The 22,956-nt window shown below is 46.3% G+C and overlaps 1 protein-coding gene across 3 annotated transcripts in view; it reads right to left on the minus strand.

Annotated features, from left to right (window-relative positions):
• Nucleotides 1–22,956, minus strand: part of PRDM2 (PR/SET domain 2) — a 133,017-nt gene that overhangs the window by 29,086 nt on the left and 80,975 nt on the right. For 2 of the 3 annotated variants that reach the window (XM_015475205.3, XM_015475203.3), the window contains exons 7-8: nucleotides 22,013–22,123; nucleotides 11,290–15,643 (exon numbers count right to left, since the gene is read on the minus strand). In XM_015475205.3, coding sequence (XP_015330691.2) covers nucleotides 11,290–15,643; nucleotides 22,013–22,123 — 4,465 coding nt within the window. The remainder of the gene's footprint in view (nucleotides 1–11,289; nucleotides 15,644–22,012; nucleotides 22,124–22,956) is intronic. The other variant, XM_015475202.3, reaches the window with a different exon arrangement.

Consider the following 22,956-nt stretch of genomic DNA (forward strand, 5'->3'; position numbering starts at 1 on the left):
GTGGGGCCCTGGAACGCCAGGCATCCAGAGCTCCTTGGAGACCTCTGCATCCTCAGGTGCTCCAGGCTCATTTGCTGTGCCTCGGGGCCCAGATGGAGAGCAAGGACCATCTGAGGGCCTTTGGGAGTGTTTCTCTGAAACAACTATAAGACAAACTGAGGTTTGTCAGTTTCCATAAAGGAATCTCTTTTCCTTCCCAGGGCTTGGAAAGCATGAGCAGTTTCTTCAGCAACTTGTTCCTCAGCAGTCATCACCTGCCACGTTCCGGCTCTTTCCACCAAGGAAGGTCACTACATCCCATCCGTTTCCTGGCGGGGCCTCCCCGGCTCTATCATTGTGAAGACTCAAGTCCTGATCACTGAGCGACAGTGGTCACCATCACCACCACAACCATCAGCCTCACAGGCACACCATCTCCTCTAGCCCAGCCACTCACAGACCAGGCCTGGGGCTCAGCCAGCGGCCTGTCCTACCCGTGACACGTGGGACCCATTCAAGGCATTCAAGGCCAATGTTTATTTCTGGCATGCTCCCCAACAGAACCCCATCAGCGCCAGTCACTTGGGAATGCAGTGATTACGTAGGATGTGTGTGCTCAGCCATGTCCGACTTTTTGCGACCCCATGGACTGTAGCCCAGCAGGCTCCTCTGTCCATGGGATTCTCCAGGCAACAACCCTGGAGCAGGTTGCCATTTCCTCCTCCAGGGGAACTTCCTGACATAGGGATTGGACTCATGTCGCCTGAGTCTCCTGCACTGGGAGGCAGATTCTCTACCACTGCACCACCGGGGAAGCCCATCTAGGTAAAACCCCAGTGAATCAGATGGTTTCACACAGCGGCCAAGAGCTGGAACCAGCGGGGTTTGGAATCGTTCACTGCAGTGGGGCAGAATGCAGGTGATGTGGTCCTTGTCAGACTCGGTCGATTTCTCTGTAAATGAAGGCAACTGTTCTACCTCAGGTGGTGGGAGAGCCTTCTGGGAGTTAGTGTCCGGAGGGAAGGAACAGCCAGGAATACCCTCAGCTCCTGAATGGTGTCCAGTTACACCCCAAGGGTCCTCTGAAAACTGCTGTATATGGGACAAAGTTTGTCAGACCTACTGACCAACACCTTCCTGATCCAGACTGACCATGAAAGCTGTTTTCTGAATGGCTGGCTGACTGAATCACTATAGGAAAATGTGCCTGAATTCACAGGCCCAATAATAGCTTTGGAAATAGAAGCCATCTGAAAATGTCCCTAAACTCGAGCCGGGCTGGCAAGGATTGGATGTGATTATAAAAAGCAAGTGAGAAGAGAATGTTACTGCAAGGAAAATTGAATCCACATGAGTTTTAAATAACTTCATTCCAATAGAGAATATTAAAATGTTATATTTTTGGCAAGTATTAAGTTCTGACACAAATGCAATTTTCAATTTAAATTCTACTTTAACCTAAAAAAATGGCTAGATTTGTATCCCAAAGCCTAAACCCCTTCTATTATTAACTTACCTGTGAAACAAACTCTAGGTCATTTAAAAATGTTTTCTACTTAAAATTTACACTTAAGATGTAATGCTAAGACTCAAGAGGTCATCTAAACATAACTCTACCATACAGTAGGCTCTTGTCTAAACACTGACATGCAAATATGCTTAAATATGTTCTGATTCAGGACATAAAGCAATACTTTAAACCCTATCTGTAGCTTTCTTTCAATACTGAAATGACACCCTGCTGAGTAACCCGGGTAGCATCTATCAAGGAATTTTCAAAAACGTTGGCTCTTTGTCTGATATCCTGCTGTGGGTTTTAAGCTGGACCTGTGAAGACATATTCAGGCATGAACTTATTCCATTAAAAGCTTTTATGTTCTCTGGACCATCCGCCTGAATTTCAGGTCGCTTTCTCTAAGACACTTAAAACGGAATTTAGCTGGCCCAAATAAGGCAGAAAACAGAAGCTCATACAAATCCTATCACCCCAGTGGTTCAGCAAGTTTAATAAAAGTGTTCCCAAGTCCTTTAATGGTTCACAACCGAATGTCACTTTTGCAGCAGCTAATAATTTACTGTAGCATCACAATGGTTTTTTTCCAATTCTTATTTTTAATCAGGAAAGTAAATAAAACCTACACACCCTTCAAGCTCCAATATTTTAAAAATAACTTTTGACAAAAACTTAACCCTTCATTTTGCACTCAATAGGGGCTTCCCTGGTGGCTCAGAGGTTAAAGCATCTGCCTCCAGTGCGGGAGACCCGGGTTCAATCCCTGGGTTGGGAAGACCCCTTGGAGAAGGAAATGGCAACCCATTCCAGTACTCTCGCCTGAAGAATCCCATGGACGGAGGAGCCTGGTAGATTACAGTCTGCGGGGTCACAAACAGTTGGACACGACTGAGTGACTTCACTTTCTTTCTTTGCACTCAATGGACTATGTGCTGACATGGCAAGGGAAGCCCCGAGCAACTCTGATTCTGGCCAAACGGGTCACGGTTCTCACATGACATCTGAGAATACTCCTGGTGAACCTTGCTTTAGAACCACTTCCAAAATCAAAGAACATTATTATTACTAAACAGAGTTTTGTCGACTAATCAGACTGATCTAAAAAGCCAACTGGGCTCCCCTGGTGGCTCATTGGTAAAGAATCCACCTACAATTCAGATGTGAGTTTGATCCCTGGGTCAGGAAGAGTATCTGTTGAAGGAAATGGCAACCCACTCCAGTGTTCTTGCCTGGGAAATCCTATGGACAGAAGAGCCTGGCGGGCTACATACAGTTCATGCGGTTGCAGAGTCAGCCACAACTCAGCAACTAAACCACCACCATGAAGCCAAATGGACCTGAAAGCTCTACGATGGAGGAAGAAGCATGGCCCACAATTAAAACAGTGAAACTAGATGTGTTGCCATGAGCAGCTCCACACTATCAACAGTCCTGCTGCACCAGGAAGCCTTTCCCAGAAGGGATGGATCTACCTGCTCACTGATGCTGGAAAAGCCCTCACTAGAGACAATAGCAAGTCCTGTATTTCTACATTTAGAGAAAATGAAGCTTTAAAAAAAAAAAAAAAAACTATAAAAATGATCAACAGGAAGGTTGTTAAGCTTGGAGGCAGTTCAAATCCTAGCTTTCCACTTGAGAGCTGTGTGACCTCTGAACAAAAATCACTCCCCGTTCCTGGTGTCTGTTCCCCCATCTGTAAACGATACCCACCTCGTGGGGTTCTTGTCAACTTTGGAAAACGCTCTGCACAGCAGCTCGCACAAAGCAAGCACCTGGAAACTGTCAGCTTCACCCCAGGGCTTATCAGACCACCTCCATCACCTATGGAGAGGAAGAGGCACGAGGGAGGGGAGTGGGAGAACTGAGGGCCACTGGTGTGGCTGGAGGCAGGGAGTGGATGGCAGCAGGAGGCATGGAGCCATGCTGGGCAGCCCTCAAACAGAACTCTGGGTGGGCATTTGCCTGAAGGGTGAGCAGCTTCACACTGTCCCCATATCACACTCACTCAAACCTGTTTCTGTTCCATTCAACGTTTGTTTTTTGAATACTAGCCATTTTCGTCTATAAAGAATTTCAACGGTAATACGGATGTCATTATTTTCACCAACATATATTTCTTTTTTAAACTCCACAGCACTGCCGTATTTAAGGCCTTTCATCCTGCAGGCAAACTCCCAGGAAAGGGTCAAGGCACCAGGAAGGTGGGGCCCCAAGAGAAGCCTTTGAGCAACACGCTCAGCAAGAAACTGCACAACAGCCTGGCCATTCCTTTTCCCCTGGAGACCTATCACCTCTGTCTTCTACAGGCATATAGCCCAGGCTCAAGACTAGACCCCTAGCTTTCAGAAAATGTGAACAATGCTGTTAATACCTATTCTGCCAATGTTGAGAACACAAGTACTTCACCAATTAAGAGGTGCATAGTCATTATTTTTCCCACGTAAATTCTGAAATTCCACAGTGTGCACTCAAGTCACCTGGGATGGTGACCTGACACACTACCCAGGTCACACCCCAAGGTCTCACTTTACTTAAAAGGCTGGTTTTAGGTCCTTGGAGCTGGGAGCCTGAGCGCCACCTCTGGGTTAAGTTTGAGAAATGCCGAGCTGGGGCCTGATAACCCTCTGGAGGCTCCTGAACACACTCCCCTCAGTAGTGCTGTATCAGGACATTCACAGAGAGACTAGACCCCAAAGGGGCAGCAGCAGTAGGGTTCATGCGGCCAGGGAGAGAGGAGGCCATGGCAATGTCTCCAAAATGAATGACAGAAATGGCAGACCATTTCCCTCAATCCTCAGCCTGGTCTCTGGATTACTTTAACTGTGGCTTTTATATCTGAGTCAACCTTTCCTCGGGGCTTCCCTGGTGGTTCAGACGGTAAAGAATCTGTCTGTCATGCAGGAGACCTGGGTTTGATCCCTGGGTTGGGAAGATCCCCTGAAGAAGGAAATGGCAACCCACTCCAGTATTCTTGCCTGGAGAATCCCATAGACAGAGGAGCCTGGTGGGCTACAGTCCATGGGGTCGCAAAGAGTTGGACAGACTGAGCTACTAACACTTTCTTCACTTTACAGCCTTTCCTCACCCATCTGTACTCTAACCCACTTTCAAGGCAAAGTGTCCTTTATAAGTGTTTCTAATGGTAAGTCCATCAATTCAAAGTGAGGCCAGATAGCAAGCCAAAATACACAGAAATAAAATAACGAATGCATTTGCTGTTGTTCAATAACTGAGTCATGTCTGACTCTTTGCGACTGCATGGACTGCAGCACACCAGGCTCCTCTGTCCTCCACTATTTCCGAGTTTGCTCAAATTCATGTCCATTGAGTCAGTGATGCTATCTAACCATCTAATCAAATGCACTGTGAGATTAATTTTAGAAGAGTTGCTTTAACGTATTAAAAGTCTCCAGTTTAAATATCCACCCTCAAATATTAAGGTAGAAGCATCTTCTTGGCCTCCGAGCCTTGGGAGAACTGTGACGAAGTGAGAGAGGTTTTGAAGTAATAAAAACTAGAGACAGGCACCACACGCAAGCTGCACAAAGGTGGGGACTTTTGTCCACTGATGTAAACTAGACACAATGTGTGTCTAGAACACAGCCTGCTATACGATAGGTACTCAGTAATTTACTGTGATTTTTTTAAAAACTGCGTGACAAAGTACTGGTAACATCCAAATTAAAAGAGCCAGCCTAGACACTGCCAGATGCTCCCAAACAGCTGCAAGGGCATAAGGCTTTAGTTAATAGCTTTAAAAAATTTTCCACTCCACAAAGAGTTAAACCCTAAGCCATTCTTGTGGAGGGAGGACCTGAGCGCCTTCTTGGAAACCCTCACCTGATTAAGTATCTGAGTATTCCCACATCGAGGGGGACGTGACAGCCCTCACCCGGCTCTTTCAGAGCCGATGGGAAATACGGAAGCATACACAGCCTGGGAGGAGTTCCTGCTAGAAGGAAAACTCGGGAGACCATCTTGCCCATTCCCCACTCTGGGTGAAGCAAAATACTTGCCCAAGGCTAAGCCACCGAGGAGGGGGATGGAGGTGGTGCTTTGTCAGGGGCCTGGAGGGACAGCAGGTGGGTGAGGTGGTCAGCCACTCCCTGCTCCCAGAGCAGCGCCCCTTCCAGCTCACAGCACCCGGGGCTCCTCCTTGGGTTCTGGGCTCAGCACTCGGCTTCTAGAGCATTTACAGGGGTAATGCTGAAAGCCGCTTCGTGCCTCCGCCTCTTCCTTCCACACACGTGCCTCCTAAGCCTTTTGGGATTTTCTAAGCTGGGAATCCGTAAGTCACAAGTGTGAACATCTCACTGAGGGAGGCTGATCACACCTTCAGCTTTACCACCCTTTCCTAAACAGCACAGACACAGGCAGATAAAAAGTATCAGGACAAGTACTCCCATGGAGGACTTTATGAAACTGTTTCAGCCATTTTTAATCTTAAAAAAAAAAAAAGATAAACCCAACAATTTCACAGCAACCTAATATAAATGTTACAACTTCTTTGTTTCATTCTTTGCAGATTCTTAAAAATAAAAGTCTCCAGACTAGAGTGAAATGTCCACGAGTATACAAAGGAAGATGACACTTCACGTGGGCAGTTATTTCACTCTCACCAAAGCTAAGTTCTGTCTACGCACTTAGCACCAGCGGCTGGCTGCATGTCTACCCTTGAGGTGGTACAGAATCGACATGAATTCACAAATATTCAATCAATGTCAAGTAGAGACAAGTGGGAGGAGGCGGGCTGGGGGGCTCAGCACTGCACTTCAGCGGTGCAGCGATGCAGCCTGGGAGCGCCCCTCCTACATGCACCTTCACTTTCCCCCTTAACTGACCCCAATGATGTACAAAATGCAGTCCTTTCACAGCTTTCAGAAAGTTTTTTATTGGTTACAATGATATAAAATGCATCATTTGAATTCCCCCTCGTCATGAAGTGCTTGCTAGCAACAGCATAAAAAAACCTTTCCATACATTTGACAAGCTCAAATGATTTATTTCATGCTGGAAGGGGAAAACATAGCAAACACCACTCTTGTCTATAATTATTAACCTCTCTCTCTCTCAAGGCTACATTGGTTAAAATCAAAGGACAACCCCTTTTGTATGTCATTTTGTAAATTTTAATGTTTTCTTTAGAATAGTCTTTTATATCACTCTCCAACAAGAATAAAATTACTAACAGCAAACTTCAATACAAGAACACTCTCCAGATTAACAACTCAAACAAAAATGTAAAATGTAAATCACATATAATACAATTGAAGCGTCCAAAACAATTTAAATAATTTTAAATATTTTATTTTTAAACTGCTACAAATGCTTTATACAATATTTCAACATAAAGTCCCCATAACAGAAATGTAACAAAATGGGAATGATAGTGAAAGGGTTAAAGTGGCACAAATTCACCAAACAAGTATTAAACTACAAATTTTAAGAGGTAGATTACTTTTAAAGTTGAGAACAACAACAAAAAAACATGAATAAAACCTAGCCATTTTCCACCAACTCAATCATTAATCAGGGGGAAGGCAGATAATGCATGGAGAAATGATACCTATACACTCAGAAATAGGCCAATTTGTTGGGCTTTTTAAATCTCTATTAGAGACTGAAGTGTAAAACCTGACATGTAAATTCATTTACACTTATGTGTAGACATACATCTGCACAAGCCTGCGATGTATCCTGGGCACTGACATACAGCTACCATTTCCAACAGTTACAAATTAGTGCCAGATATAATCTGAGAGGATCATGTCCATTTGGATATATAAACATGACACTGGAAGAGGCATAGAAAAGAGTCCATATCCAATCTGGTTTCCTCTCCATTATGCTGGCAATCGGCTTGTGATTAAAAAACAACAAACAAACAAGAAAACAGGCTAAGAAAGAAGCTCAATGCCTCTGTCTACAACTGACTTAAAGCAAAGGCATCAAGAGCTGGTATGTGTGACCAAAACATTATAAAACGAGTACATCCAATCTGCCACCCCTGAAACCTATACTCAGGACTACTGATGAAACAGAGAACTTGCTTTCCAAGGTCAGGTTCAAATCGTTCCTTTCTCTGCTATGTGCCAAAAACTAGGGCCACACTCAGGTCTGAGTTACCAGTCCCGGGGACCAGGAGCTGGGTCAGCCAGCCCGTCTCACAGCGCCCTCCGCTGTGCATCTCAATCATCTGCGAGCCCAGCCTGCAGGTTGGGTGCCAGCGAAGGAGTGTGTGCCTGATTCTACCCACGGTAACAAGAAGCCCGCTGGCAATCAGCTGCGTGTTAGGATTTTTGAGTCAGCTTCAACTGGTCTCAGAAGCTTGGTAGGTTTCGTATCCTTTGCCGTAGTGCTTATCCTAAGTTGAGCATGCAAGATATTTAGTCAATTATTAAAGTTTGTTCTATTTGGGGGGACTTTTCTACAGGAAGTTCCTAGAAAATAAGAAAACTGAAGATAAATGACATGACACAACCTGCTATGAACTGACCAAGTATAAGAAAAGGTAGGGAGACCATGGGACAAATGTGAAGACAGCAACAGGAACAGCAACAGGTCAGACACCAGACTAGGAAGAGGTGCAGGGATGTGCTGGGAGGGGCACAGACGATCTCCTTGGAGTGGTGTGGCAGAGATGGGATGTGAGAAATCAGCACCGTTTTCCTCTTTTAATCACTTTCGTGGTAAATGGAAAAACTTGGTCTGGAATTTTATTTTACTTCTCCATCACTTATTTACATGTCCTTAACTGGCTGCAATGGGAACACAGTATTTAAAAAACAACAACAAAAAAAAGTTCTCTAAAAGCAGTACTGAAGAACATAAAAATGCCTTGGGACTCACAAAGACTAAAGATGGGTAAGAAGGGAGCAGAAAATATACCTCTTTCCTTGTCTTTTTTGTCTTACAGCCCAGGGAAATGAGCCCTCAGCAACAGCTCTAAATGCAGTTCCACTGACAAGCGACCAGTGGGTTGTCCCAACCAGTGAAGGTGAGCCCAATAAAGAATGTGCTGGATTAAGAGCTGTAACAGGACAATCTAGAGAGGAGTATGCCTCTGCAGCTTTGTCCTAAGAAAAGGATTTGGAGCACATGCCTCTTTCGCACCCTGAATGGCACAATGGCTTGTGCTCCAGGAAATGACCGAACGGCAAATTCTGCTGAGCCCTCAGTGTGGGATGGAAAACTGACGTCGTTTTCACGGCTGACTGCAAGTGTATACTTGAAAATCTGTGGAATTCTAAACTGGTATTTGAATGTAAAACGCCTGTGCATTGAGGACCAGCCCTTAATCACAGTTATGATGAAACACACACAGGAAAAGGGTGTGCTGCCAGTTCCGGGGTAAGTCCTTGAATGTGCAATGGGGAGAGTACAGCAAAACACTGAAAACAGAATGAAAGCGGGTATTTCCAAACTTGCACTACAAAATCCCCCCTAAATAAAATTTCAAAGTAGAAATACACTGAAAAGGAAAGACGTCTAGTAAACTCCCTGCCAGTGTAGGTAACAAATGTGAACGGAGAGGCCTCTGCTAGGGGCCTGGGGCTGACACGGATGGACGACTACACCCTCCAGGCCTGCGCCGAGCACCCCGGCGTTACACCAACTTCACTACAAGGTACCGAGACGACCACAGCTCTCTGAAGAAACGCCCACTCTTCTGCCCAGATAATCAAAATATGATGTCCCACTGAATGTTCATTTTGTAATTCCCCCGAACACTTTACGATCGCTTGTAAGTGGCCCCTGGGAAAGGCGCGTCCTTCAGGCGCGTCCGCAGCACAGCTCCTGTGTCTCACACAAAGCTGTGGCCACTTCCACGGAAGCCTGCAGCCACCATACACAGCCAGAACAATTTACCCACCTCTTATCTGATTCTTGTTTCCTTTTAGGTCAAATTTCATGCCAGCAATGTTAACTCACAAACAAAGCAAAATAATTAAAACTAACTGGAGCAAAAAACAGAAACACAATTTTATTAGGCACTTCGGTCCTCTGCAGTCTTTAAGGGTCCTTTCAAAACCACTGGATGAACCTCACTCAGGTTTCCTTTATACAATATTAATTTTTCCATATCAATTTTACTTTTGAACTGTATAAATGGAATCCAATACAAAATAAGTGACTCTTTCAGATACTATTGGAGATAAAGAGGAATACAGAGTACATTCTAAAGCATCAACCACTTGGGAAACGTTTTTTAGCACAGTCTGTGAAAATGACAGCATGTTTTGGGTTCTTTAACCTTGGGAAGCACAGCTCAAGAATATCCTGTTGTTGTTGAACTTCCAGAACATAGACCGAGTACAAGGAGGTACACAGTGAGGCTGCTACCGGCAGGCAGTCTGGACAGCTGATCAACAGGTGTTTACTTTCGCCAGGACTAAGCTCCAAGATGCTGTATACACACACGCCAGGGTCAGACACCAGATGCTGAGTGAGAGCTATAGTAATTTTTATGAAGAAGCTTAACCAAAAAAATCTGATCCTTTATTCCTACAGTCCATCATTCCAGTCTGCCCTCGGCTAATGATCCTTCTCTCCTTCTCTCCATCTTCAGCCATGACTTACGGCACCAGCACCACGAACTCTGCCTCATCGACTGTGTGGTGGTAACAGCTTCTCTGAGCCCCCATGACCTCTCCAGACAGCAGTCATCCTCCGCCCCCCGCAGTTAACTCTGCTTCTGTTCGCTTAAAATACCAAAGGATTCTGAGACACCAAGTTACAGCCAACAGCCTAGACTCACACAGCTCACTCTGAAAGGACGGGATTTCTCAACACTTCACAGAAATTCTAGCTGATGATGAAAAATTGCACCGGAGATGGACCTGCAGGCTTATGCAGGAAGCAGCAGGAATACCAAAAGTACACTCCACTCACAGGCGAAGTAACTTAGAGAGTTTAAGAAGTCAACTCAACAAACCTAACTCCTGCCCTAGAACACAGAATAAACAGAGAAATCACCTTGGATCTAAGATGAGCTCTGACATCACACTGGGGAAACAAAGGCACTGACAAGTGGGGTGACTTGCCCTGGGTCCCCACCCACACCTGGAACCACAGGGTCTGGCCTCAGCATGCACTCTCTCCTCATCCCTCCCTGGCCGTGGGAATCTGGCTGTTTAACACCCTATGCTTGGAGACATGAGTCAGTGGGGGGTGGGGGGAACAGGAGAAGACACGGACATGCAGCATTTTAAAAGGAATAGGGTACCGTGCTTTGATTTATTTTGACTAAGAGGCAAGTTTTTAAAATTAAAATACAATAAAAGAAAGCATGAGTAATAAAAAGTAGTCTCAGTTGCTACAACCACTCTTTAAGTCACAGAAATATTAAATCAGATTGTAATATGGTTTTAATGAACTCCGCAATACATCAGAACATAAGAAGACATCTATGATGGGAAAGTTAATACAAGTGACATTGGGATACCACCCAAGATATAAAGGAAGTTTGAGAGAATTTCACCGTTTCATAGTAGGGTACTTTGGGGAGCTTTTCATGGCTTTAAATCCAGTTCATAACTGGCCCTATTAAAGAAATGGTACCACTTTGTGAGTCCTACATGTGAAATAAAAGCTATACGTCCATCTTTGCAGCAGCCAAAGCACTGACCCTCCTCCACGTCTGCCTACACCTTAAGCAACAATATTTCCTTTAAATGCTTATGTCAAAATCGTGCAGGAAAAAAGAAAAGGAGCCATTGGGCAAGTGTTTTCTTCCAACTGTCTTTCCCCCCTTGCTCTTGAGCTCTGAACTCCTCTGACCCTGGAGCTCTGCTTACCTGAGGTCCTTCAGCTCCTGCTTGCCACTCCCGTCCTCCTTCCTGTTCTCACTCGGGTCGGCAGAAGCCGCCAGCTGCAGGCTTCGGGTGATCGGCCCCCCACTCCGTTCTCTGGATTTTACACTGAACCTGTCTGTCCGTTTCTTACTGGCCAAGGCCGACTTGCTCTGTAAGACGGCTCTGCTCTTCTGCGCCCGCACATGCAGGCTCCTCGACATCTTGCCTGAGAGGGGAGCTGCATGGTTCTTGGCTGCAGCTTTGGGCTTCTTGGTCTCGCTGTGAGTCATTTTGGCCATGCGTATGGGGCTCGAGTTCCTTAAAGAGGAGCTTGGTTTTTTGGATTTGACCGAAGCGGCAAATTTAACGTTCTGCTTGGACCTGAAGGACGAGGGGGGTGGCGGGACCTGCGAGGGGCCTGAGCTTCGAGCTCTGGTCTTGCCCAGAGGTGCCTGCATGCTCTGCATTTTGATCTCGGCGTCTGCTGTCCGTCTGCGGTGGCTGCTGCTGTTGTTTCTGTCACTTCCGGCAGGTGACGGGTGCCCCCCTTTCTTGGAAGAGTGGGAAAGTTTTTTTTTGGAAGGAGAAACAGGTTTTTTGGGACAGCTGAAAGCGGCATGCTTGTTCAGACTCCCAATGTACGTGAACTCTCTGTGGCAGTATGGGCAGACGTGCGAGGACGACTCGGGAGTGGTTTTTAGGTCAGCCTTCTGCTTTGCGGACTTGTTTTTCTGTAGGATTGCTTTCTGGACGAGCTGGTTTTTTTTCTTCAATGCGTTTAACTTGAGCTTATTTGAGGACATTTTGCTGAGCTCCACACTAAAGTTCAGTCTTTTGGGCTGGCCCATTCGTCTGAAGGCGTTTTTCCCAGAGTTGTCCAGAACCACTACGCCATTTTTGGGTTGCACAGTCTGCTTCAGCGGGACCGGATTTTTCTTGGGGGTATACCTCTTCTTGTCACTCGCAGAGGCACATGCCAGGATGTGTTTGTGCAGTTCAGGCATGTTGTCCACGCCTTTCCCGCACTTGGTGCAGCGGATGGCGGTGGTAAACGTCTGTGGGATGTTGTGCGTAGTGAAGTTTGTGGCCGTCACACCAATGCCCAGGGGGCTGCGGTGATGGTACTGAAATGGGGGTGGTTTAAAGCTTGGGTAATGTTGGTTGAGACCCAATCGAACATCTGGATCCTTTGTCTTTATTCCGGAAGCCATTATTTTGATGGTTGTGTAAAGCTCTTCGGAAGAATCGTTCAACTCTTCTTCTTTAGACGCTTCTAGAGGGTCTTCCGGCAAACTCTGCATGTGCTCGACATGGGCCTTGCTGGGATCCGTAAAGTTCTGGGGCCTCAGGGTGCCACTTTCAAACTCATGGTGAGTGCACACCTTATCCGGGTGGAGATCTCGCTGGTGCTGCTGCAGATTGCACAAGAATGCAAACTCCTTTTTACACACTGAACACACAAAGATATTCCCAACGCCGTGGAGCATAAAGCGATGTTCTGACAAATCAGTTTTCACCTTGAAGAGCTGCACACAAAATTCACATTTGAAGGGCCATTCCTCAGCGTGAATGGATAAATGTTTGGTTAGATCCTTAATGGAAAGAAAAGGTGATTCACAGACGTTGCAGACAAAGTTTCTGTTGAATGTCTCCTGGACGATCTCCTGCTCAGTGGTGGATGGGGCTTCCTCCCTGGCTTTCAGGTCTTCACTCTCTAGTTCCTCCTGCTTAAAAGATATCATGGGGAGAGAGGTTTCCAGATTATCCCCAGAGGAAACCACGGATGACACTGCTGAGAGAGGAGGTGGCGAAGGGGAAGAGGAAGAGGAGGAAGATGAGAAAGAAGAGGAGGAAGAGGAGGAGGAAGATGAGGAGAGTGTTGGAGGCCCCGGTGAAGCAGCGGACATAACGGGCTCCACAGAAGGAATGGGGGACGGCGAGGGAGACACTGTGGGGGAGAGAATTGGAAGTGGGGACTGGGCGGTGGCATTCGAGAGTGGAGAGGGACACGGGTGAGGGGATGCCCCGGAAGAGGGGGCTGGAAGAGGGACAGTAGGGAGCAGTGGAGGGGGCGGGGTGGCCACAGTTAACACGGGAGGGCAGGGTGGAGGGGAGGAGGGGGTGGTGGGGGTCAGGAGAGGCGGCAGCCGCCCGCAAGAGAGGGAAGATGGTTGCAGGGCAGGTGACGACGAGGAAACGTCAGGAAGAGACTCAACGACAGCGGCAGACAAGCTGGAGTTGAGACCACGGTCAGAGTCTGGCTGAGGATCTAGAGGTTTACAGGGACTGGCACTTCCGGACACATCTGGAGTGTTTTCTACAGGGAGGTCGACGCCGTTGTATTCGTTGAGAAGGACCTTCTGCAGCATGCAGGTGGTGGGCTTCCTTTTCTTTATAGCACTGCAGGATGGCTGCAGAACATGGTTTTCTTTGAATTCCTTGCCTTCAGAGTCACCACAGGGCTTTTTATGCACACTGAGATCTAACACAGCTTCCCACTGGACCGGAGCCTTGCCTGGCCCCTCAGCCTTCTGTTTCATACCACTGGACAAATCCAGTGGCTGCTGGTTGCACACATTGCTGAAAGTAGAGCTAGCTGCCCACTCTTTAGACACCTTATATTCATCAAAGCCTGGTGGGCTCCCAGTTTCTCTTTCATCTCTCCCAGACAAACTCCATGCTGGTGAGTTGCTGTGACTCTCTAATTTGGGTTTTTTGGAGCTTAGAACTGCCTCAGTCCACGCGGCTTTCCCATCTCCTGGTTTTCCAAAGTCTCGCAGGGCGGGGCTGTGCTGGGGAGAGCTGGGGGGAGAGCTGGTTCGCCTCTTAAACCTGCTTGAGGTCACGGGTAGCATCGACGCAGGAGCAGACACGCAGAGGGGCCCTAATTTGGGTATCTCAGCGGCTGAAATCCCCACAGGAGGAGTTAATTTATCCTGGGTCTGAAGAAGCTGTTTGAGCTTTGATGACAAATACACGCTTTTCTCTTTGTGGAAAGACACCGCCTCTGTGGTTGATATGCTGAGAGGCAGACTCAAGGAACAGGAAGGTGTGGCAGGATCAGACTCAGTCTCCGCTTTAATTTTGGGTAACACGGGCGGACTAGCAGTCCTCCGTTTCTTGGACTCACTGTTTGTGCTGCTGGAAGGCTCTTTAGGGAGATCGTCAGTTATAGGGACCTGCGTGGTCTTTATGTTTTGAGTTATTTCCACTGTGACTGGAGTGAGCAGACAGTTTATTCCGTACAAGTCTGCCGAATTGGATTCCATCTCAATAACGTCACAGTTACTGGTGCTGCTGCTGGTCTGAATTTTACCATCAATGTAGTAATTTAAATTCTCAGAGATATTGCTGGAAATATCCATGATGTACACGTCGTCCGCCTCCCCTTCCTCCTCTGGCTCTGTGCTGGGGACATAGACACTCGGGGTGGGAGGGGCCTGCTCTGCTGGGGGCTGTGGCTCTTCCAGGAGGCCCCCTTTCCGCCGCACCCCCTTGGGAATCAGGTGCCGCTCGTGAACTCTGCGCTGATGTCGTCTCATATTCGTGTGAGTGCCGAAAACCTTCTTACAGTACTTGCACGGGTGAAGCTCTTTTGCTTCGCCGTTCTCTTCTACAACGGAAGGAGTCACTGAGTCCTGGGACGCCTTCTCTGAGCTCAAGGTGAGACCGTCCTGCCCAAGACCGGGGGGCTGTGCGTCGTCCTGGGGAGGAGCACCGTCGCTGGGCGCCTTGCCGCCGGCCGGATCCTCGAGCTTTCGCTTCAGCCCGGCCTCATGGCGCCGCTCGTGGCGCCGCCGGTTGATCTGTGTGCCGAAGGCCTTCCCGCAGTACTTGCACTTGAAGGCGTGGTTGACCGTGGACATGTGGATGTGCATGTGCCGCTCCAGCCCCTGCTTGGTCGTGAACTTCCTCTCGCAGTGCTGACATGGGAACAGAAATGTTTCAAACACGTCCCCGTTGGCCTCTTCTCTGGCTCTGGGAGTTTTCACGACAGGGGCTGCCTCCGCAGAGTCTGCCAGAGTTTCCTTTGAAACCGTTTTTGGTTCTTCTAACAAATCCTCAGGCTTCTCGTCACACCGGATCTCCAGCTCTCTCAGGGAACTTTCATTTGGCACATCAGCTGCTTCGTCCCCCTCTTCTTCCAGCTCCTCCTCTTCCTCTTCCTCCTCCTCCTCCACCACCTCGTTCGCCTCACAGAGCGCTGCTTCCAGCTCCGAGTCTGGTCCTGTCTGGGGCTCGTGGGCAGGGGGAGGGAGGGCGAGATCCGGAGGCACATCCTGGCTCACCGCCTCCTGAGGGATGGCTGGTTGCTCGGTGGTGGAAGCGGAAGGATTCTCGTCTTCGTCTTTGGGGCCTGGAAAGCACAGGGAGGCAGAAGTAAGGTCAAACACTAGCCACTGGTGATCAGCTTTCATTATCCATGTTACTTCCTTTATCATCTAAAATGCGTAAGGGAGATCGTAGCAATGGACCACTCTACATTCTCATTTAAGAAGTTATACAGGATATAAATCCATTTCATTCATTCAACAAACGACTGCAGTGCACCAGGAAGCTCAGTGGGCAGTGAGGGAGGCTTCAATCTGAGCAATAGATGCCCACAGCAACTCAGGCTCTTCTGTGTTTCCTCACAGAGATATAAACATGCTTTTGTTTACAGAAACTGTACTGCTTAAAACTGTGTTGGGAATAGCTGATACTGAAATCTTCCTAGTCATGAGTTCTAATTTTTCATGATTCCAAACTGAAACAAGAAAATTGCTCAACATATTACCAGGTAATATTCTTAGTGGTCTGCCTTGAATGTAATTGATTTGTTCCCTTCTTCTTCACCAAAACTATGTATCAAGAGCTCCAACATTTTCCAAAATTATGTGATCTGCATTTTTCATGTAAAAGGACTTTGGAGACCATCTCTTCTGAGCCTTATTAAATTAGCGAGGACCAGAGATCTCTTCAAGAAAACTGGAAATAGCAAGGGAACATTTCATGCAAGGATAGGCATGATAAACTGTAAGGACCTAAAAGAAGGAGAAGAAACTGAGAAGAGGTGGCAAGAATACACAGAAGAACTGTACAGAATAGGTCCTGATGACCCAGAATAATCGGGATGATGTGCTCACTCAGCTTGAACCAGACATCCTAGAGTGTGACGTCCAGGTGGGCCTTAGGAACCATTACTATGAATGAAGTGAGTAGAAGTGATGGAATTCCAGATGAGCTATTTGAAATCCTAAAAGATGATGCTGTTAAAAGTGCTGCACTCAATATGCCAGCAAATTTGGAAAACTCAGCAGTGGCCACAGGACTGAAAAAGGTCAGTTTTTATTTCAATCCCAAAGAAGGGCAATGCCAAAGAATGTTCAAACTACCGTACAAATGTGCTCATTTCACATGCTAGCAAGGTCATGCTCAAAATTCTTCAAGCTAGGCTTTAGCAGCACATGAACGGAGGACTTCAGATGTACAAGCTGGGTTTAGAAAAGGCAGAGGAACCAGAGATCAAATTGTCAACATCTGCAATATCATAGAGAAAGCAAGGGAATTCTAGAAAAACATGTACTTCTGCTTCATTGACTACTTGAAAGACTTCTGTGTGGATCACAACAAATTGTGGAAAATACTTGAAGAGATAGGAATACCAAACCACCTTATCTGTCTCCTAAGAAACCTGTATGCAGGTCAACATGCAACAGTTAAAACTGGACATGGAACAGTGGACTGGTTCAAAACTGGGAAAGGAGTATCTTAAGGTTGTATAGGGCTTCTCTTGTTTCTCAGCTGGTAAAGAATCCACCTGTAATGTAGGAGACCTGGGGTCGATCCCTGGGTTGGGAAGATCCCCTGGAGAAGAGAAAGGCTACCCACTCCAATATTCTGGCCTGGAGAATTTCAAGGACTGTATCGTCCATGGGGTCACAAAGAGTCAGACACGACTGAGCGACTTTCACTTCACTTCACTTCAAGGCTCTATACTGTTACCCTGCTCATTTAACTTCTATGCAGAGTACATCATGTGAAATGCTGGGCCAAACTGACTTACAAGCTGGAATCAAGACTGCTGGGAGAAATATCAATAAGTTCAGATATGCAGATGACACCCTAATGGCAGAAAGAAAGAGAAACTACAGAGCCTCTTGAAAAGGGTGAAAGAGGAGAGTGAAAAAGCTGGCTTAAAACTCAAACATTCAAAAAACAAAGATCAGGGCATCCAGTCCCATCACTTCATGGCAAATAGATGGGGAAACAGTGGAAACAGTAACAGACTTTATTTTCCTGGGCTCCAAAATCACTGTGGATGGTGACAGCAGACACAAAATTAAAAGATGCTTGCTCCTTCAAAGAAAAGCTATGACAAACCTAGACAGCACATTACAAAGCAGAGACATCACTTTGCTGACAAAGATCCATAGAGTCAAAGCTATGGTTTTTCTAGCAGTCATATGTGGATTTGAGAGTTGGGTTATAAAGAAGACTGAGCACTGAAGAATTGATGCTTTCGAAGTATGGTGCTGGAGAAGACTCTTGAGAGTCCCTTGGACCACAGGCAGATCAAACCAGTTGATACTAAAGGACATCAAGTCTGAATATGCACTGGAAGGACTATTCACTGAAGCTCCAATACTCTGGCCACCTGATGCGAGGAGCCCACTCACTGGAAAAGACCCTGATGCTAGGGAAAGATTGAGGGCTGGAGAAGGAGATGACAGAGGATGAGACGGTTAGATGGCATCACCTACTCAATAGACGTGAGTTTGAGCAAACTCTGGAAGATAGTGAAAAGATAGGGAAGCCTGGCGTGCTGCAGTCCATAGGGTTGCAAAGGGTCAGACAGGACTTAGCAACTGAACAATAACAATAGGTGTGCCTCAGAGAATGAAAAAGAAATCTAAAGTCACTTCTGAGTCCCAATGCCCAAGAGGAGCCCAGTCTAGCCCAACCTGAGATTAATGGTACAAGGTGGTCAGGGAAGGACTCACCAGCAAGATAGGTGAGTAGAGATCTAAAGAAAATCAGTCACACAGATATTTGGTGGAAGGAAGTCCTCTGGATAGAGGAAATGGCAAATGCGCAAGCTGTGAGTCAGTAACATGTCAGATGTGTTCAAGAATTGGCCAGGAAGTTGGAGGGGGGTGGGCGCAGGGAGAGAAGGAGGAGAGCAGGAGATAATATCAGCTCATGCAGAGACTTATAGGCTGCTGACCTTTATTCTAAGTGGAAACAAGAAGCCAACAGAGAAACAGAAGAGCAACTGAAATACAGGAGGCTCACTCTTGGTGCTACGTGAAAGACAGAAAACTGTAGGGGGCCAGGGAGACGAGAGAGGCGGACCACACCCTCCAGGAGGGGAGGCGGGGGAGACTGGAGTGGCCTGAAGATAGTGGGAAGTGGCCAGACCCTGGATGTACTCTGGAGAGGAAGCTAACAAGCCGAGTGTGTTGGCTGACTATGGTGTGGGACAGGGGCAGGGAAGGGTAGGGGCTGGTGGTGGTAGCAGAAGGGTCAAAGAGATTCCGCAGCAACTGCTGTTATCCTGTTCACTAGACTGAGGGAAAAGCAAGTTTGGTCTGTGTGCGTTTGTTTGTACTGGGGGGAAATGAGAGTTTACTTGGGATGTGTTGAAGTCTGAGGTGCCTGATAAGACATCCAAGTAAAGATACTAAGTAGCTATATATGACTCTCCTCAAACTAGAAACAGCAGTTGGAGCATGGACCTGGAAGAGGTCACCTGCAAAGCGAATGCAGATAGGGGAATGGCTGTGTCCCCCAGGTGACTCCAGTACCCAGGGGTCAGAGGAATGGCCAGGGAGGATCTGGAGAGCCAAGAGAAGGTAGCCCTTAAACTGAGGAGGGTGTGATCAGTTGTATCCAGAACTGCTAACAGGCTGGGTAAGACAGGGCTGAGAACTGAGCACGCGATCTGCCCAGGTAGGGGTGTGACGACGGTGACAACAGTTTTGGTGGAGCATTGGGGACAAATGCCTGTTGAAGGCCAGGAGAGACAGAAAGAAGAAGAGACAGGGAGACTGGAAGCAACTCTTTCAAGTTCAGCTGTAGAGGAAAGCACAGGAATGAGGGAGTGGCTGGAAGGGAATCCAGGGACAGCACGGGCCTCTGAGACAGGAGCTATCACAGAGCCCTTAACGCTGGTGGGGACAGCCCACGGCACTGCTCTCTCTGCAGGACCACCTAAGTCTCTGCTGAATTGCACCTCTTTTTACTGTAAGTGCCTGAAGAGTTATGAAAGGTTCTGTAGAAGAAACAGCTTTCTCTGACTTCTCCTGTTTCTATTCACTGGCTCTTCCTTCATTCACTGGACAAAACGTCAGTAAGGCCACCAAGATCCTCATCCTTTCAGGGCTCTACTTTACCAGGAGTTAAGCAAGCAGGCAACACCACTCCAATGAATTAATGGTTAAGCTCATGGAAGTACATGGTTAACAACGATTAAGGACAGAAACACAAGGGAGGAATATCTGGTGGCTTTGTTAATCCATCATGGGGAGGCTGCAAGGATAGAAGAGGAAAACCAAGCAGGAACCATCAAACACGCAGCACACTGTAAATCAGTGTGGACTGAGCTGGAGGCAGTCGGGAGCCAGTAAGATATTTTAAGGCAGAAGAGTGCCACTGGGGAGACGTGGCTGCAGTGTGTATTAAGGGACTGGGAGGAGGCAGAAACCAATACCGACGCAGTGGCAGCAGAGGGAGATGCTGGCTGCCTACACCGAGAGACAGCAATGGAGAAAAGCAGAAGAGGCAGGAAAAAAGTGGCCAGAGCGAGATAAGACACCAGAGTCCTGTTGTCAGACTTTGTGATTGCCTAGATACACGGGACAAGGGAGGCTTTTAAAGGGCCAATCTTTCCAAACTCAGCGCATATGAGGTATTAACACGAGCAACGATTCTGTCCTGGCCCTCCCCCTGCTTCCTAAGAAGGTCTATCCAACTTTTTCCTACCTACCACCTCATCCACTAGCAATGACGTTTCTGCCTCTACATATACTCCAGCCTTCTCTCCTCCAGATGCATTTCTTACATTGCATGAGTTTTCCACAAACTGGGAAACCAGTCATCTGATGGTGGTTCCCAAGAGCTAACTCCCTTTTCAAATACATTTTCAACAAAGACCCAGTACATCACTTAAAAAAAAAAAAACCTAAATGAGAAAACAGAAATGAAAATAACAAATAACATCTCTAAGGCTCAAAAATTTCTTTACAGATCTTCAGCCAAAATCCATAGCTTTGAATGGAAATATTCTATGACTGGTAAATAATTCCAGATTGAAAGCTGTCCAAAGTAGTATGAACCAAAATGCACACAGCTCTATGAACCCAACTGTGTCCACACACTCACTGAGGTCTGCTGAGTTTTAAACCTAAAGGATGGCCTGGGAAACAACAGAAGAGTCTGGCCACTTGCTCCACACACCGACCACTTTTTGAGGGCCAAAGAGAACATGTGCAAGACGCTGACAAACCAATCAAATACTGACCAGCTGTTCCACAAATAGGTAGACACTAAGCATCTTTTATTTCTACAGGACCTGGACTTATATCAGGAAAAAAATTAACTGTTCTGAACTGCTGAAGGGGAGAGGGTTCTTTAATCCCACCACTACCGGTAGTAAGGTTCTTTGGTCTTTTTGTTGTTGTTCCAACAAATGTCTTAGCAAACCTGCTATCAGCTGGCAGATCTTAGTTTTATAGGACTCTAGGAAGTGTATTTGTTCTTGCTTCCTAAAATGCCACAGAAAATTATAATCCTTTAAGAATGTCATCCCCACAAACAGTGCTAATAAAAAGATTATAAAAGGCATCTACAGTATTTCTTTTTCTCTCTACAAATGTTTTTTGAAAGAGTCATAGTCTGTATTTTGAAATCAGCCTATTTGGGTCACTATGAACTCTTGGGCAAGCTCAGTCTCTGTATGATTTTGCCACATAACAATGTAAGACCACGTTGTTCCCCACCCCTTCTACTGGCCAGAGTGTCACTGTGGTGTCTTAACTGCATCAGGCAGAGGGCAACCTGCCTTCCCGAGCAACTTCAGTCCCTGTCTCTGGGAATTCTTACATCATGGAGGGCCTAGAGTATTAATTTTTAGAAAAAGCTCTAAAGAAGAAAATTTTATAGGAAGAAATACAAAGAGATAAGGCAGAAATTTAAATTCTAACCAAAAAGAGAAACACTTCATTCTCTATCCTTTTCATTCTAACACATACAACCCAAGGTGTTGTGTTTTCAAGTAAGTTTTTAACTGAAGTACAAACTATAAAGAAGAATATTGCAAGATAAGATGTTCACAAAGTAAATACACTGCTGTGCTCACCCCAACACTGTGATCAGCTGGCACTGGCACCCCAGAAGGCTCCTCCTGTCCCTGCCAGTCTGACCTCTAGCATCACAGATTTGTTCTGGTGGTTCTGAACTTTATGAATTATTTATAAATACAGTTACATAGTACGTTTCATTTCACTTCGTTTCATTTTAATCAGGAAATAACTTCATCTTGAACAAGGAAGGTCTTCAATAATTTCCTGAAGGGGAGGTGGGACGAGTAAGGCTCAGCTTGCCATATTAAATGTAGGCGGCCTTCTTGCTGTTTAACCCTTTACAGTTCTTGGGTGATTCTGAGAAGGGCACTGCAGGGAGATAAAAGTCAAAGCAGCTGGTGGGGAAACACGCCCACATCCTACAGGTCCAACTCCAAGCTTACCTTCCGCAGAATCTCTCATATTTGCAGGGCTGGGATCTGGCTCACTTGTCTTCAGCTGTATGTCTTCGGTTTTGTTTGCTTTGTTTTTACTTTCTTGGGATTTTTTCTTCCCTGAAACACAATATTTATTTATTTGTTTGCTTGTCTGTCTGTTCATTTGGTCACTATTACCCTGAATTTTTGGAGGCAATTACTAATTCAAACTATTTCTGAGGCAATTATCACCTCAGATTCCTGAAGAAAGAAACAGATGATGAATATGAATACCTCTACATTATGTCAAAGAAAATAGAAACCCACAAATCCTTACTTTTGAGAATCTTGGGTCATGTTTCCCCTTATAACAGCTATCAAACTAATATGTAATATATTCCAGAAGAGTTAACAAAACTGAATGTCCAAGGAAAATTAGAGAAGAGCACTAAATTTCAACACCACACAAGTAACAGGAACTGGCGAAAATCTAGTTATCTGTAAGAAGCACATTAGAGAAAAGACTATCCAGACTTGTCAAAGTAAAGCAACAGAAGCAGAGATGTTGCTGAACAGCAAGGGATACCAAACCACACACCACAGCTCAAATATCAAATGCAGAGTAATTCTGAACAGTTCACTGTCAGCCGGCTCGGCATTCTCAGGGTCTGGAGGGACTCAACTCTAGGTTCAGCACAATTCAGTATTTCATTAACAACTCAGAGAACGGAAGTCAGGAAATGCTAGCTGCATTCCAAGTAGTAAGAAGAGTTCAAAAGATAACATCAAAATACAACAAATTTCTGACGAGTTGGAACAATAAACTAAAGTCACCAAGATGTTCAACATGGACAAACATTTCCCTACAGAACTACTATGAAAAAGAAGTGAAAGTGAAGTCGCTTGTCCCACTCTTTGCGACCCTGGACTACAGCCTGAAAGGCTACTCCGCCCAAGGGATTTTCCAAGCA

The sequence above is a fragment of the Bos taurus genome, chromosome 16 (genome assembly GCF_002263795.3).
Source record: "Bos taurus isolate L1 Dominette 01449 registration number 42190680 breed Hereford chromosome 16, ARS-UCD2.0, whole genome shotgun sequence".
NCBI classification, from domain to species: domain Eukaryota; kingdom Metazoa; phylum Chordata; class Mammalia; order Artiodactyla; family Bovidae; genus Bos; species Bos taurus.